This window comes from Staurois parvus, unplaced genomic scaffold (genome assembly GCF_062004578.1).
Source record: "Staurois parvus isolate SC_StPar_1 unplaced genomic scaffold, SC_StPar_1.0 ptg000397l, whole genome shotgun sequence".
Classification (NCBI taxonomy): domain Eukaryota; kingdom Metazoa; phylum Chordata; class Amphibia; order Anura; family Ranidae; genus Staurois; species Staurois parvus.
This window is the reverse complement of record NW_028318193.1, coordinates 5,347,156-5,363,653: the sequence shown is the minus strand read 5'-3', so window position 1 is coordinate 5,363,653 and position 16,498 is coordinate 5,347,156. Positions and strand designations below refer to the sequence as shown.

The 16,498-nt window shown below is 41.2% G+C and overlaps 1 protein-coding gene across 5 annotated transcripts in view; it reads left to right on the top strand.

The window, feature by feature from the left end:
* ECHDC1 (ethylmalonyl-CoA decarboxylase 1) overlaps positions 1–16,266 on the top strand; it is a 72,253-nt gene extending 55,987 nt beyond the window's left edge. For all 5 annotated transcript variants that reach the window (XM_089686459.1, XM_089686456.1, XM_089686455.1 and 2 more), the window contains exons 4-7: positions 1,318–1,460; positions 5,872–5,924; positions 11,655–11,735; positions 15,540–16,266. In XM_089686459.1, coding sequence (XP_089542585.1) covers positions 1,318–1,460; positions 5,872–5,924; positions 11,655–11,735; positions 15,540–15,945 — 683 coding nt within the window. In that variant the 3' untranslated portion in view covers positions 15,946–16,266. The remainder of the gene's footprint in view (positions 1–1,317; positions 1,461–5,871; positions 5,925–11,654; positions 11,736–15,539) is intronic.
* Positions 16,267–16,498: the final 232 nt, after the last annotated feature.

The following is a 16,498-nucleotide window of genomic DNA, read 5'->3' as shown; positions in this document are numbered from 1 at the left end:
CATTGAGTTTAGCCGCAACATTGCTGGGTCCAGACCTCAAGTGCACTGCCCATAAAGATTGCAGAGTTTATTTTGCTGTAATAATTTTTTTGCATTTTATGTTATTTATTAATTGGATCATTTTATGGTCCGTATTCACACTTGTACCTTTTGTATTTGCCCCTGCCCACTAAGGATTAGCATGTGGTATCAATTTCTGTTATTGGTTACCCTTCACAGACTAGGAAATAAGAATTAGTAATTGTTCGGAAGTGCACCTGTATATATTAACAGACTTGTCATTGTAATGCACAATTTCATGTACATGGAAAAACAAGTATTATCAAAATACTTTACCATTATTTTTATTATTACTTTAACCATTAGCTACACTTATCATATAGCAGGGCCATTGCTACAGCTGCTTTTTAAACTCAACCTTAAAAAATAAATTCACCTTTGGGAACATTTTTAGGGTGGAGCATGTAACATGTTCCCATAGCCGCCACCCCCCCCCCCCCCCCCGACCGCACGGGAAGAAGTTTCCCCGTAATATCTGTCAAAACAGCAGGGCCATGGCCACACGGCCGAATAATTAGTTCACGGACTTCCTTAGCGGCTGTCGGTTTGTAGTTTTCAGTGAACTACCATGGGGCTGTGGAGCGCTGTGGTAGTTCAATGAGGTTTCCTGTCATAATATCTGCTCTCTCGTACATACTGTATAGCAAGCAGATGTTCTGACAGGTCTGCTGGAGACCTGCATGACATCAGTGATCTACTGATCTCTGGTGCAATGCTTTCCAGGCTCCTGTATACAAAAATAATAAATGAACATGTTTTTACTAGCAAAAAAATGTGCATTTATTATTTTTTTCTAAAAGGTGAACTTCTCTTTTAAGCAAAATATATGATCCAAACCCAGAGAAAGATGAACTGGCATCTGTTCTGTAATAAAAGCTGTGCAATACGTTGGACTTATTTATGCATTATTAAGCTTCTGGGACTGTATATGCAGAGAAATGGCAAAACTAACAACCAGCTCCCAAAAATGAGCCAATGCACCCTTCACCTATATTGTGTATGATATACATATGGAGTACAGATATCATAAGCAGACGTTTCAGGTAATTTCTCAGCTTTTCTATGAGCTCCATAAACTTAGCAGGGTTTTAGAGATAACTTTGATTTTCCAGGGTTTTCCAAAGACTAGAAATTTTCAATTGAAAAATAAATATTGTTTTACCATGCAGTATAGCCTTGTTTTCAATAGATGTTTATGTACTGTCTTCTCCAGAGCTCTTTCTTGATTTTGGAACCAATATTGAATTTGTGTTGCAGGAACAATGATGATAGAATTATCAGAATGTGTTAGTGATCTGGAGAACTGGCAGGAAGGGAAAGGACTTATTGTTTATGGTGCAGAGAACACATTCTGTTCTGGTTCAGACTTAAATGCCGTTAAAGCTGTTACCAATCCACAGGTAAGTAATTGTACATGAGTGCTTTACTTTCTTACCATTCTGTATAATATTTCATACACAGATATGCACTATAGGTTAATTTGTTGCTGCATGATATCTGCAAGAAAAATAATTAAACAATAAGCCACTCAGTGATTAGGTTTGATTCACAAAGCAATTTGTCATAATGTTTGTTATTTTCAGCAGTGAGAGGCAATGGAAGCCAAAATTAACAGTCAAATGGCTGAGGCATTTTACACAGCAATTTATTTTCTGTAGCATTGATTTCTGTAAAGTCTATTTACTGGGTTGCACAAAAACAAGGTGTATTTAAGTTTGGTATACCATGATTTTTACATTTTAAGGCAACAAATAGGTTAATACAGGGGTGTCCAACCTTTTGACTTGACTTACCTGGGCCACTTTAGAAGAAGAGGAATTGTCTTGGGCCACACATAAATACACTAACGTTAAGGATAGCTGATGAGCAGTAAACGTCAGCTATCCTTATCGTTAGTGTATTTTATGTGTGGCCCAAAACAATTCTTTTTCTTCCATTGTGGCCCAGGAAATTCAAAAGGTTGGCCACCCCTGAGCAAAGAAAGTCGTGCAGATCACTGATCTAGATAATGTACTTGTTTGAGTAATAAAACTACATTTTTTTTGTAATTTTTTTTTATTACAAAAGTAAGAGGACAACATAAAATGAGTGTGATATTTGACAGTGTTTTGGATAGTGGGGAGGATGTAGTAGCAATTCAGTCTAATATTCACTTTTCTTCCATTTTTTTAGAGGAACAACACAAATTTGATATATTTTTCTTCATGTTTTGATTTACAATAGAATGTGTAGTGTTCCCAATGCATTTGTGTGTATGAAAATAAAAGCTATTAGACGGATTTTGAGCTTTATTCACTATTCGCTATTATTTTGAACACAACTGTAGGTCCACATCAATCCTGATGAACTAGGGCCTCCCAAAAAAAAAATCCAGCCGAACCCAATTGTATAACAGCACTCAATGACAGCTCCGCTAAAGGAAACAAAGGGGCGGGGTCGCCCAGACATATCCCTATATGGTCAATGTATATAGTGTGTGTGTGTGTGTATGTATGTATGTATGTATGTATGTGTGTGTGTGTGTATATATATATATATATATATATACATACATACATACATACATACATACCACCTGCCTGGAGTTTGCATGTTCTCCCTGTGCCTGCGTGGGTTTCCTCCGGGTACTCTGGTTTCCTCCGGGTACTCCTTTTTCCTCCTACACTCCAAAGACATGCTGGTAGGTGAATTGGATCCTGTCTAAATTGGCCCAAGTATGTGTATGTATGAATGTGAGTTAGGGACCTTAGATTGTACGCCCCTTGAGGGTTAGGGACTGATGTGAATGTACAATATATATGTAAAGCGCTGTGTAAAATTCACAGCGCTATATAAGTACCTGAAATAAATAAATAAATATATATACATACACACACTATATTGCCAAAAGTATTGGGACACCTTTACACGCTCATGAACTTTAACCAGTTGCCCTCCAGAGGATTTACCCCCCCTTCCTGACCAGGCCATTTTTTGCGTTATGGGGCTGCGTTACTTTAACTGACAATTGCGCGGTCATGCAATGCTGCACCCAAATTAAATTTACGTTCTTTTTTCCCTTGAATTGAGTGTTCATTTAGTGGTATTTGATTGCCTGTGCGGTTTTTATTTTTTGCACTATAAATAAATAATAATAAAAAAAACAGTAATTTTGAGAAAAAAACTGTATTTTTGACTTTTTGCTATTAAACATGTCCAGTAAAATATATTCTGCTACATGTCTTTGCTAGAAAAAAAAAATCCCAAAACCTGTAAGTTAATTGGTTTACGTGAACGTTATAGCGGTTACACATGGCGGTATATATACTGGGATTTTTTTTTTTTCATTTTTACTAGTAATGGCGGCGATTAACGGCTTATAGCGGGACATTCTGACACTGGGGGGAACTGACTTGGTGTCACTGACATCCCCAGTGACACCAATGCAGTGATCAGTGCTAATAAAAAGTATTGACACTGGACTAATGACACTGGGCAGGAAGGGGTTAACATGTGGGGCGATCAAAGGGTTAACTGTGTGCTGTGCACATCATGTCCTGTGTTAGTGCTTCACTGTAAGCACACTGCTTTGCATGCACGAGCTGAAAGGGAGGAGAACTGTTTTGTTTACTAACAGTTCACCCCTGGCCCCCACGTCGGAGATGCTCAGCAATCACCGGGTGCTGACGAGTAATCACTGGCCAGGGTCCGGTCATTGACGGCCTCAAATGGTGGTGCAGGTAGGGCATGCGTGCGCCCTTTACCCGGAAACACACACACACACACTTTTGTGCACCTGTGCCGCCCTGTAGCAGTATATCTGCTTTAGGGTGGACGGGTAGTGGTTAATGGCATCCCAGTCTTAGTCCGTAGGGTTCAGTATTGAGTTGGCCCATCCTTTGCAGCTATAACAGCTTCAACTCTTCTGGGAAGGCTGTGCACAAGGCTTGGGAGTGTGTCTATGGGAATGTCTGATCATTCTTCCAGAAGTGCATTTGTGAGGTCAGCCACTGATGTCGGACACGAAGGCCTGGCTTGCAGTCTCCGCTTTAATTCATCCCAAAGGTGGCATCTGGTTTAGGTCAGGTCTCTGTGTAGGCCAGTCATGTTCTTCCACCCCAAACCCATCCATGTCTTTATGAACCTCGCTTTGTGCAATAGTGTGCAGTCATGTTGGAACAAAAAAGGCCCAAACTGTTCCCACAAAGTTGGGAGCATTAAATTGTCCAAAATGTCTTGGTATGCTGATGCCTTAAGAGTTCCCTTCACTGGAACTAAGGGGCCAAGTCCAACCCCTGAAAAACAACCCCACACCATAATCCCCCCTCCACCAAACTTTGCACTTTGCACAATGCAGTCAGGCAAGTACCGTTCTCCTGGCAACCGCCAAACCCGGACACCTCCAAACATTGCCAGACAGAGAACTGTGATTAGTCACGCCAAAGAACATGCTTAAACAGTGGCGGCATGCTTTACACCACTGCATCCAACTCTTTGCATTACACTTGGTGATGTAAGCCATGGATGCAGTTGCTCGGCCATGGAAACCCATTCCATGAAGCTCTCTATGCACTGTTGTTGTGCTAATCTGAAGGCCACATGAAGTTTGAAGGTCTTTAGCTATTGACTCTGCAGACAGTTGGCGACTTCTGCACACTGTGTGCTTTAGCATGCGCTGACCCCGCTCTGTTATTTTACATGGCTTACCATTTCGCGGCTGAGTTGCTGTTGTTCTCAGTTGCTTCCACTTTGTTATAATACCACTAACAGTTGACCGTGGAATATTTAGTAGCAAGAAAATTTCATGGACGGACTTCTTGCACACTTGAATTCACTGAGCACCTGGGAGCGACCCATTCTTTCACAAATGTTTGTAGAAGCAGTCTGCATGCCTAGGTGCTTTATTTTATACACCTGTGGCCATGGAGGTGATTGGAACACCTGAATACAATAATTTGGAGGGGTTTCCCAATATTGTATGTGTGTGTGTGGTCAGTTACTTCATAAGGTCATCATTTACCGGTACTTCAGCTGTGGGTTAGCAGAGCTGTCATTGGCGGCAGCGGTCGGGTTCAGCAGGTGATGTTTTTTTTTTTTTGTGTTGGTGGCTGTAGTTCATTGCGATTGACGTGGACCTACATCGCTGGATGATGTGATTGATGATGGATGTACCTTTTTTTTTTTTTTAGTAATGGACTTGTCAAAAACTGTGTTGTGTGTTTATTTTAGTTGACTTTTCTTGGTGAATGAGTAGGGGCACGCTCGTGCTCCCCACTTTCCTGGCATACCAGGCTGCATGCTTTGATAAGAGTCTGGTATGGAATCTGTGGGGGATCTCATACCATTTTTTAGAAAAGATTTTACTGTGACTTCTCCCCCCCCAATTGATGGGGGGGTGACCTTATGCCAAAAATTAAAAAAAAAATGGATGAGGTCCCCCAAAAAATCCATGCCAGACTTTTATCCGAGCATGCAGGCCTCATGCCTCCTTTTAATTTTGACATGAGGTCCCTCAAAATCTATGCCGGACTCCATGGTCAGATTGTTTGCAAATCAAACAAAACATTAGCCCATATATGCCTGGATTCAGAAATAACACAAGTGAACATATTAAACTACTTTGCGTTGCAGAGCCATGACTACTATTTGCAAATTGCAGTAATATGTAGCAACCAGTTAGCATTAATGTTTTACAATACTGTCTACAGTGTGCCCAAATATTATGGTTGCTATGGCAAATACACTGTTTAATTAGTGTACTTAAATGTTACTTTTTACAAGTTTTACATTTTGAGATACAGCTGTTTTTTTTGTTTTTTGCTTTTTTTTTAGGATGGGGTGATGATGTGTATGTTCATTCAGAACACTCTGACGAAACTACAGAGGTAGTATGCATTGTTTTTGCCATTGTAATGGTTTCACAGGGTTACAGTAAATTTTGCCATTGTAATGGTTTCACAGGGTTACAGTAAAAGGGAGTGATCACGATCAGTAAAGAACTATAGTTAGGGGGTAACTAAAGGACAACTCCAGGATGTATCATTGAAAAGGACTGCAGGAGGTAAGTGTAATGTGTTTATTATTACTTATCTCTGTGCAGTCCTTTTCAAAATACAACTCTGAAAACCCTGAGTGTGTTGCATAGTGCTGTCATTAACTGACTGTTTCTGGTCCCTGCACATTACTTGAATTAGTTGGCCTCGTAGGCTTCAATTGCCCCTCAGTCTTTACCTTCCATAGTTATTTACGATTATTATACCTGGAATTTTCTTTTTAAAGCAGCAGTCAAGTTCAAAACAGGCTATTGTTATTCCTGATCTTTTGAACACTAGATTGCCCAGGACTTTGTTCGTTCTTTAGTAAACACCAGGCCAATACAGTAAAATTAAAATTCAGTAAATTGCCAAAGCTAGGCAAAACAAATTATACTTCTAAACCTGGCAGGTTTTCTGCCTTGCCAGAGTGAAAGGAGCTGCAATATGTTATATCTCCTAGATTGTAAGCTCCAAGGAGAAGGGCCCTCAGATCCCTCTTGTATTGAACTGTATTGTCTCCCGTTATATTGTAAAGCGCTGAGCAAACTGTTGGCGCTATATAAATCCTGTATAATAATAGTAATAATAATTTGGACAAGGAGGTGAGAATGGGTACCATGAATCACATGTGAGCATCAAGACAGATTAAAAAATTTGCATTACCTGATAATCCATCGCAGGAGGTGTCTTTAGTACACTTTCCTCCTCTTTCTCCATTGGTCTAAGCATGAACAGTTACTTTGGGGCCCAGCTGCAGACACTTTGCGTGAAGTCAATTGAATTTGACTACATGTACTCTCTCATGTATCTATGGCCAACCGAAAGCAGTGTTAAACTCATAACAAAAATGTAATATATTGCAGCCTACCAATCATTAGGTAAGGTGGCTGCATTAGTTTTCTTTTGTTAGATTTTTCCCCCCTGCTTTCACCTGTTGATCTGGTCCATAACACAACTTATGTATTAGAATGCGTACACTCTGGATGAAGGAGCAACAGAGAAACATTTGGACATCAGCATTGTCAGTTTGGGGGAAGGGTAGTGTTAGATGGATTAGCAGATTGAAATAAACTAACATTTTGAAGCCATATTTCAAATTAAAAAAAAAAAACTTTACCAGGGTTCTAACTATTCCTTATTCTACTGAAAACTTAAAGTTTAGAGGTAAGCTTTGATGGAAATGCATCTATGAAAGTTAATTTAGATAAGCTCTCTCAACTATGGAATCTCATTTTATTACAGGTACTTGTATAGCGCCGTCAATTTACGCAGTGCTTTACATATATATATATTGTACATTCACATCAGTCCCAAACGCTCAAGGAGTATACAGTCTGAGGTCCCTAACTCACATTCATACATACAGTGAAGGAAATAAGTACTTGATCCCCTGCTGATTTTGAATGTTTGCGCACTCACAAAGAAATGGTCAGTCTAAAAATCAAATGGTAGGTGTATTGTAACACTGACAGATAGAATAGCAACAAAAAATTCAAAATAAATGCATGTCTAACAAATGATGCACTGATTTGCATGTTCATGTGGGAAATAAGTATTTGATCCCCTATTATTCAGCAGGATTTCTGGCTACCAGGTGTCCTTCATACAGGTAACAAGCTGAGATTAGAAGTAATCTCTTAAAGGGAGTGCTGCTAATCTCATTTTGTTACCTGTATAAAAGACACCTGTCCACAGGAGCAATCGAACAATCAGATTCCAAACTCTCCACCGTGGCAAAGACCAAAGAGCTGTCCAAGGATGTCAGGGACAAGATTGTAGACCTACACAAGGCTGGACCTGGCTACCAAACTGTCGCCAAGCAGCTTGTTGAGAAGGTGACAATCATTAGCAAATAGAAGAAACATAAAACAACTGTCAGTCTCCCTATGTCTTGTGCACTATGCAAGATCTCACCTCGTGGAGTGTCAGTGATCATGATAACAGTGAGGAATAATCCCAGAACTACACGTGAGGATCTTGTCAATGATCTCCAGGCAGCTGGGACCACAGTCACCAAGAAAACAATTGGTAACACTACGCCGACAAGGATTGAAATCCTGCAGTGCCTGCAAGGTCTCTCTGTTTAAGAAAGCACATGTCCAGGCCCGTCTGAAGTATGCCAGTGAACATCTGAATGATGCAGAGGAGGACTGGTTGAAAGTGTTGTGGTCAGATGAGACCAAAATTGAGCTCTTTGGCATCAACTCAACTCGCCGTGTTTGGAGGAGGAGGAATGCTGCCTATGACCCCAAGTACACCATCCCAACTGTCAAACATGGTGGTGGAAACATTCTGCTTTGGGGGTGTTTTTCTGCTAAGGGGACAGGACAACTTTGAACCGTATCAAAGGGACGATGGACGGGGCAATGTACCATCAACTCTTGGGTGAGAACCTTCTTCCCTCAGCCAGGGCATTGAAAATGGGTCATGGATGGGTGTTCCAGCATGACAATGACCTAAAACACATGGTCAAGGCAACAAAGGAGTGGCTCAAGAAGAAGCACAGTAAGTTCCTTGCCAGTCTCCAGACCTTAATCCGATTGAAAATCTGTGGAGGGTGCTGAAAGTTGGAGTTGCCAAACGTCAGCCACCAAACCCTAATGACTTGGAGAGGATCTGCCAAGAGGAGTGGGCCAAAATCCCTCCTGAGATGTGTGCAAACCTGGTGGCCAACTACAGGAAATGTCTGAACTCTGTGATTGCCAACAAGGGATTTGCCACCAGGTACTAAGTCATGTTTTGTTAAGGGGATCGAATACAGTACTTATTCCCCTCATGAACATGCAAATCAGTGCATAATTTGTTAGACATGCATTTCTTTTGAATGTTGTTGCTATACTGTCTCTCAGTCTTACAATACACCTACCAATCGATTTTTACTTTGTGAGTAGGAAAACATTCAAAATCAGCAGGGGATCAAATGCTTATTTCCTTCACTGTACCCATACTAGGGCCAATTTATACAGGAACCAATAACCTACCGGCATGTCTTTGGAATGTGGAAGGAAACCGGAGTACCCAGAGGGAAACCCATGCAGGCACAGAGAGAACATGCAAACTCCAAGTGGTGCCGTGGTTGGGATTTGAACCAACGACCCTAATACTGCCAGACGGACAGAAGTGCTAAGTGTGTTGCCCATTTTGATCTATCTTATTTAGTAAAACCTATATACTGTTTTTTTTTTTTTTAAATTCATCTGTCTGACTTTTACATCTAAAATTAGGCAGGGGGTGCGAGTTGTTGTCAGGAAAGTGTACAGTCATACAATATAGACATTTCCAAGCCTGACCAAAGTAAGACTGAGCAGACAGTCCCTGATGTCTGTGGGCACCAAAAAAAATTAAAAGAAAGGGATTGCTTACACATGCCATGTGTACACCACCCACCTCCGTCTCACTGCCTTTGCAGCTTAAGGGGTGGGAGTGGAAGATGGTTGAGGAGGACTGTAAAAATCATGTGCCTGGTTTTACTAACCCCCCCCCCCCCCAACCACAGGTGTAACAAGGCAAAATGATTACCTTAAACAACACAGCATTCTGCCTTTTCTCTGTACAAATTAGCGATGCTACAATGTTTTATAAAAGTGGTAGGCATACTGATTAGTGGCAGTTAGTCTCTACAATTTGTTTATTTTGTTATAACTAACTGAAGTATTAAGGTATTTACACAAGCTCATTTATGTATTTCAAAGTGGACACTATAAAATAAGGTCCAGTTATTTAGTGTGGGCCTCCTCCCCCTTTTTAAAACTCTGCATCTCATGGCAAAAGAAAAACCTGTGGGGGGACAAAATAGATAATATGCTCACATATCCCCTGGCTTCTGGCCACAGCACCAAGTAATTCTCTGACGAGAGCCCAGGGAGTTTTGAGTAGCCCAAATCTTGTGAGAACACAATCAAGCACTGTGCTGCAGTATATTCTCATGATATTTTGGTCTACTCAGCATGCCAAGAGATCTTGTCAGCAGGATGATGATATCACCCCCTTCAGTACTAAAACTGGGCAAAAGGTAAATATATTAACTAACTACCCCCACCCACAGGTTTTATATTGTAGTTTTATACAGCATTTTAAAAAGTGGGAGGCTTCATGACTAAAAGCTGAGCATGGTTAGGATGCAAAGTGAACCTGTTCTTTGTCCATGCAGGACTACACAGCCAGTAAATTTAATGTATCCCCTCTGTGATGGGAGTCACTTTGGGTGGGGGGCCCATGGAATCCAGCTCACTTTGGAGAGGTGGGGAGATCCCTGTCTCAGCTCCCCATATCCCTCTTATGTGTAAATCACCCTGTGCGTGTTAGAGGTACAGGGTGATCTGTCCTAATATTGGAGTGGGGGTTGTTGATTGTTTAATGCCATGGGGCTGCATCCCATTGTTCTATTGTGTGTCTTGCTTGGGAGCCAACTAATATGGGATGTATGTGTTTATGTATATTAGCTTAGTGGGGGGGGGTGTCTTCAGCAGCCCTCTCTCCTGATGGGACTGTCTATTGGTGTGAAGTTTGAATACCTGTGTATCTCTTGTTGCTAAGTGTAGATTGTCCAGCTCTGTGTCCTTATGCAGGGAGGGGGGATTTTCCCCTGAGTGTATAAAAAGCCAGTTCGAGTTTCAAATAAAGAGTTCCATGTTCAGACAGACTGGTGTCATCTAGTCTTGTTTGGTCGGCTGTGGTGTCTGTGGTCGGTGTTCGGACGGGTAAGCGGTATTATGATGGAAGTACCCAAGCGCAGACTGGGTCGGTTCCGGTACACCCTCTGTAGCTGCACATACAGTACTTTCCTTCCTTGCACTCTCTGACTACTGGAAAAGAGAAATACCTGGTATTTCCAGAGGTGGGTAGCCTATTACTCCTTACCCACGTGACAATGCTGAAGGTAAGCTGCTCAATGTTGTTGGTGAGATTGGAAGTTACGTGAACCTGTTTCTTTGTCCTTTACAGGCAAAGCACAAGTTCACTTTAATGCAGAACTCTGGGATATTAAAAAAACACCCATTAGTACACCCTATACAAAATAGTTAATACATTTTGTAAAATTTCTTGCTATTGAAAAGTCTAGCTGAATTTTCATGACCTCATCTCTGTAATTTAAAAGATAACAGCATCTGCACTGCCAAGGTGGAGGTGTAACATAAGAGGTTTACATCATATCCTCCCATCTCTCTTTACAGTAAAAGGAAACTACAGTTCTCATCAACCACAGGGAATTGCGTTGAATGTGGGTGGGTACACTAGGCCTGTACATGTTAAATGTGTCTGAGAGTCTCGGTCTGCCCACCTATGAAAGTGGGGTTGAATTATATCACTGCCTCCCGGAGAAAGAACTACAGAAGGGATGTGCCAACACCAGTGGCTGGGGGAATAGGAGGCATAGCAGTCTTACAAACAGGAAACCAAAGAGAATTAATGGTTTGATTTGAAAATGAATAGGCTATTTCAGAGCAACTACTGAGTGAACCAGAAGATGGATGACATATTCAGTGCAGGTAGGAAATCCGCAACAAGAACGTATAAAGAAGCTTTAGCCTGGAGTTCTGCTTTAAATTAAATCTGATATACTTGTTTTTGCTTTTTTAGATTGCCACTCATTAGTGTTGCACTAGTTCAAGGAAAAGCATTGGGAGGAGGGGCTGAGTTATGTACAGCATGTGATTTCAGGTATGTTGTCCTGAGTTTCTGATTTTCTGCACATAGTTTTAGTTTAGCTGTGAAAGTAGAATAAAAGGATCTTGTTATTAAAGTATGTGAACTTCCATTGCTGACTTGTTTTAAAGGGGCAAGCTCCAAGATGGTGGCCCTGATCCTGGCTTCCCTACTTATTAAGACTAAGAGTAAACAACAACAACAGAAAAAATGCCAGCTCAAGTTTTTGGCAAGAGCCTGGTGCTGATAGTTCTTGGAGCAGGATTTTCAGCAAAGAGAATAAAATATTTTTACAAACGTTCTGAACTTCTAATGTATTTTTTCATAATATGGCCCTAACATCTAACACTGCTCTCACCCAAAATCTAAAACCTAAAATTGCATCTAACACCAACATTTTTCACTTAATCGTATAGTAGAGGACACAGGGTGGATATTCATAAATTCTGGGCTGCTACCATCAGGTGATTGGGTATTAGCAAAGCTTTGCTAGACGTGCCGTTTGGGTGTATCCCTATAACCTTATTGCACTGTATGAGGCTTCAGCTTTTGCTGCTCATTTTTTTTTTAAAACAATGTTATGTCATACCTACTTACTCTGTGCAATGGTTTTAAACAGAGCAGCCTCAATCTCCTCTTCTCGAGTGCCTCATCGGTGCTCCAGGCCCCTTCCTCCTGTCTAGTGCCCCCATAGCAAGCAGATTGCTATGGTGGCACCCGAGCAGGCTCGCTCCTGAGCCACTGCCCTGTGTGTCCATAAACACACAGACGCAACTTGGCCTCACTCCTGCTCTTTCCTCATTGGCTCACTGGCTGTGATTGACCAATAGTGGGAGCCAATAGCTACCACTGCTGTCTCAGTCAATGAGGAGGGAGAGACTCGGGCAAGCCAGCACTGGATCAAGATGAGGCTCAGATAAGATTGCATGAAGGTAAAACACCTTGAGCCCTTACAACCAGTTTAAGGAGAAATCATTTTACTAATTTATTATTTAACTCCTCACTGTCTTCTACTAAAACAATAGAAGGAGTACATCTAAATCCATGCAACCTCAGTAACAGCTTGGGAACCGTGCCAGGACCCCACTCTGTGGGGCCGGCAGGCAATGTTGCTGTATCTTGGGCATACAGTGAGCTGTGTATCTGACCACGTTAGAGTTTTCTGCAACTATGTCAGACTTTCTCAGATTAGGCTTTAAAACAGCCATCACATCACAGAGGGATGTGTCTATACTGGTCAACTCTGAATCGATTGCTAAAAAAAACTGAGGTTTCAGAGTGGGGTAGGATTATAGGAGTATGCCCAGAAAAGCTTTGCCAGTGTCCAAACACCCGAAGGTTGCAGCCTATAACCCAGAGTCTGTGAATATCTAGCCAGTGTCCCGTACTGTGCTCCAGGATATGAAATTTACAGGTAAATCGAAATTTGTTTTCTAGAGTGTAGAAGAAACCCTGTCAGGTTTTTACTGCTGTCTGTGTTGCCCCTGGGAAGATTTCCTCTATATGTGATGTTGACCATTGTCACAGGGCAAAAATGAGGGAAAATTCAAAACTTTGAGACAGCAATTTCTAACAGCTGTCTAGATTTCCCTCACTTTATAGAGATTTGCTCTCATTTTTTTGTTATGTCTCCAGGACTGAAAGTAAAGGGAAGTCTTCACAATGGGACTTTGCAAAAAAAAAAACAGACCTAACATCCAATCTGCTCCATAATATTTAACCTTAACTTAATCCTTAAAATGAAAGTTGATTTAAATATAACTAAAATCCAATGCAAGCTTTAACAGGTTAAATTTAAAAATTGTTTTTAATCTGCAAAAACCTGCAGGATTCAATAATACCTGGTGATCCCACCATGAAGGGGTTCAAGTCCAGGTACTTTGTGTTATAAGTGACAAGTTGTGCTTCTGTGATGTCACTCTGTTGAATGTGCCCCTGGTTGCGACCATAAGCAGCAATGCTGACGCACATTGCTCAGGCATAGTCTATTGTTACTATCGGTAAATCAGTCCGGACCAATGATGTGCAATTTACACTGGAGTGTGTTCAAGTAGACAGGAGAGGCTGGAGAAGATCAGCAACGCTGATGTGCAAAAAAGGATGAATTAGGGTGACAAAATAAAAATGTTTAGGATACTCGGATGTTTAGCAAACTAAATCTCACTCAGTTTAGATTTACTCTGTTTATCACCTAAATTAAACTTTTCCTCTTTTAAAACTGGAAACAATGTCTGCAGCTGTACAGCAGGCACCTCCATTCCCATATCCTTCCTTTAAACCAGTGGTGCTCAAACTGTGGCCTGCGGAGCCCTCTGAAGTTGCCTTCAACCTCAAACCAGGGAAGGGCATGCCCAGGGTTGGCAACCCACTGATTGTAATCTGGGGTTGCTGACCTGCCATTGCACAGCATCAGAGTGCACTGAACCAACACTGGCAGCCACAGAGGGAGCAGGAATTGCATAAGTTGTTTCTTCCTCTGTAGTGTTGGCTCCTGTCCCATACAGAGTGATACCAAATGCACTTCACCTGGGACCTTTCTAGCAGCCTGGAGAGAAATGTCAGCAGAAACTGGAAGAGGAAAAGAAGGCAAGTGTATTAATAATTACACTGCGCTTTGCAATGGGCATATTTGCACCTGTAAAAAGGGATAATTATTGGGCTGCTTTCACACTGATCCATGGATGCAGCGCAGCGCACCTGCGGGTCAACTGCACCGAGCCATAGACTTGTATTATATCCTGCATGTTTGGTGCGATATCAGAAAGTGTGCCACACCTGCAAGATATAATAGAAGTCTGTTACAAAATACAGCTACCCTGCAGGAAAGCCGCAGGTGCATTGTGTTGTACCCGTGGTGCAGGTAAACCGCAGTGCATCAGTGTGAAAGCAGACTTAGAAGGACTCAGAACAGTAAGGGCTCATTTGCATTTGTGGATTGATTAGTAAGGTGGTAAAACCCTATTGTTGAGATGTGTTTTTTTCCACCCCCCCAACAACTGATGTAGCATCAGGGGTTGCAATGGCTACCCTGTCCTGTGCTCCAGGGGGCTAGTGCAACCTCCATTCTGTTTTACACTTGGACAGGAGGGGTGGTGGAAGCAGCATATAAAGGAACCGATCCTCTCCATTTTCCTCCTGCAACCAGTGAAATTCGGCTTCTCCTCCTCTCCTTCCTGCCGGCATTCAGCAGCTGCAGGAGGAAAATGTTCATTATGCAATTCAAAATAAAAAAAATTCAATTCTGAACTATTTCATTTCATTGTGGTTTGCAACCGGTTAATAAATCACTTAAGTGGCCCATGCTGTTCAAAATGTTGAGCACCCTGCTTTGAGCTAAGTGCCTACTAACCCAATATGCTTCTGGAGCCCCTTTCCCAAATATCTATGCTGCAGGGGATGGGGAATAGGGGCTTCAGCAGAACACTGGGTCAATCTAAAGGTACATTGTGGTATTAGAGTTCTTCCATTCTATTTCTAAGTTTTAGAGTATAGAATGATTGCAACTAAAACTATCTGAGATTTTTCTGTCCCCAGTAAGTAAGTAGTACAAGTAATGGGACAACTACCAGAAACAAGGGGAACCCTCACTATTGCCAGATGTCACTTGAAGACCTGGTGTCTCTTCCTGTACTGGTGACAAAGCAAAATGTTGTATTTTCCCTTACATTGTAATCTGAGATATTTTTGAACTTTAGGCAACTTTGATAACAATATGATATACAGTATAGTTTTGTGTATTACATGCATTAAAACACTACATTATATTGTAGTACAAGATCATTCATCAGACAATAACACAAAGTTTATATTCTGTTGCAGGTTGATGACTGAAGATAGTGAAATCAGATTTGTCCATAAACATATGGGTTTGGTTCCAGGTTGGGGCGGAGCAACAAGATTGATTCAGCTTATTGGAAGTAGACATGCCCTGAAACTACTCAGCAGTGCTCTCCGTGTTCATCCTAAATACGCACTGAATATTGGTCTTGCTGATGAGATTTTGTCTTCTGGTACAGATGGACCATTGGCAGAAGCCCAAAAATGGATAGCATCCTACACAAAAGGAGCAGCTGATGTGAACAGAGCTGTAAAAAAAGTAGTAGCTTCTGGAAGAGAGAAGTTATTTGAGGATTCTCTGAGGACAGAGAAAGAGATTTTTGGAACAGTGTGGGGTGGGCCTGCCAACATGCAGGCATTGTTAAAAGGAACCAAACACAATGAATGAAGATATTCTTAAGTACTAAACTTACCTTGCAGGGCACCTGTTTTTAAAAAATGAATGTGTGCTGTATGTAGTTTTTCTAGCATTGTGTCTCTGTACACTTTACTGTGATAATTGAAAAATGTTAATCAGATTTGGCCTGTAATTTGTAATAATATTATTAGCTAACGCAAAATAGTCTCTTACAGTAATCAGATTTGTTGCGGGGATGATGATTTATAACATATCTACTAATCAGAAAAAATACTGTAAAGCCCTAATTAATATAGTATTCATCTACTTATTTGGTTGATTAAAGAACAATGCACAAACTGCACTAAGCCATATCAGCTCATTAGAATTCATCTGTCTGTAATATTACAAAATGTTAACCTGTAGTGGAAATAGGCTAAGACAAGCTACAAAATAAGGCTAGTGTTTTATAGAAAACACCAAAAGATGCCTCAGCATACTTTTATTTGGTCACTTCTCCCTTCACCAAGGGCCACTGAAAGTGTTACGAAACCCAGAACACTGCATTCACAATATTTGGTCCCCCACAGCACATGGAAATGCA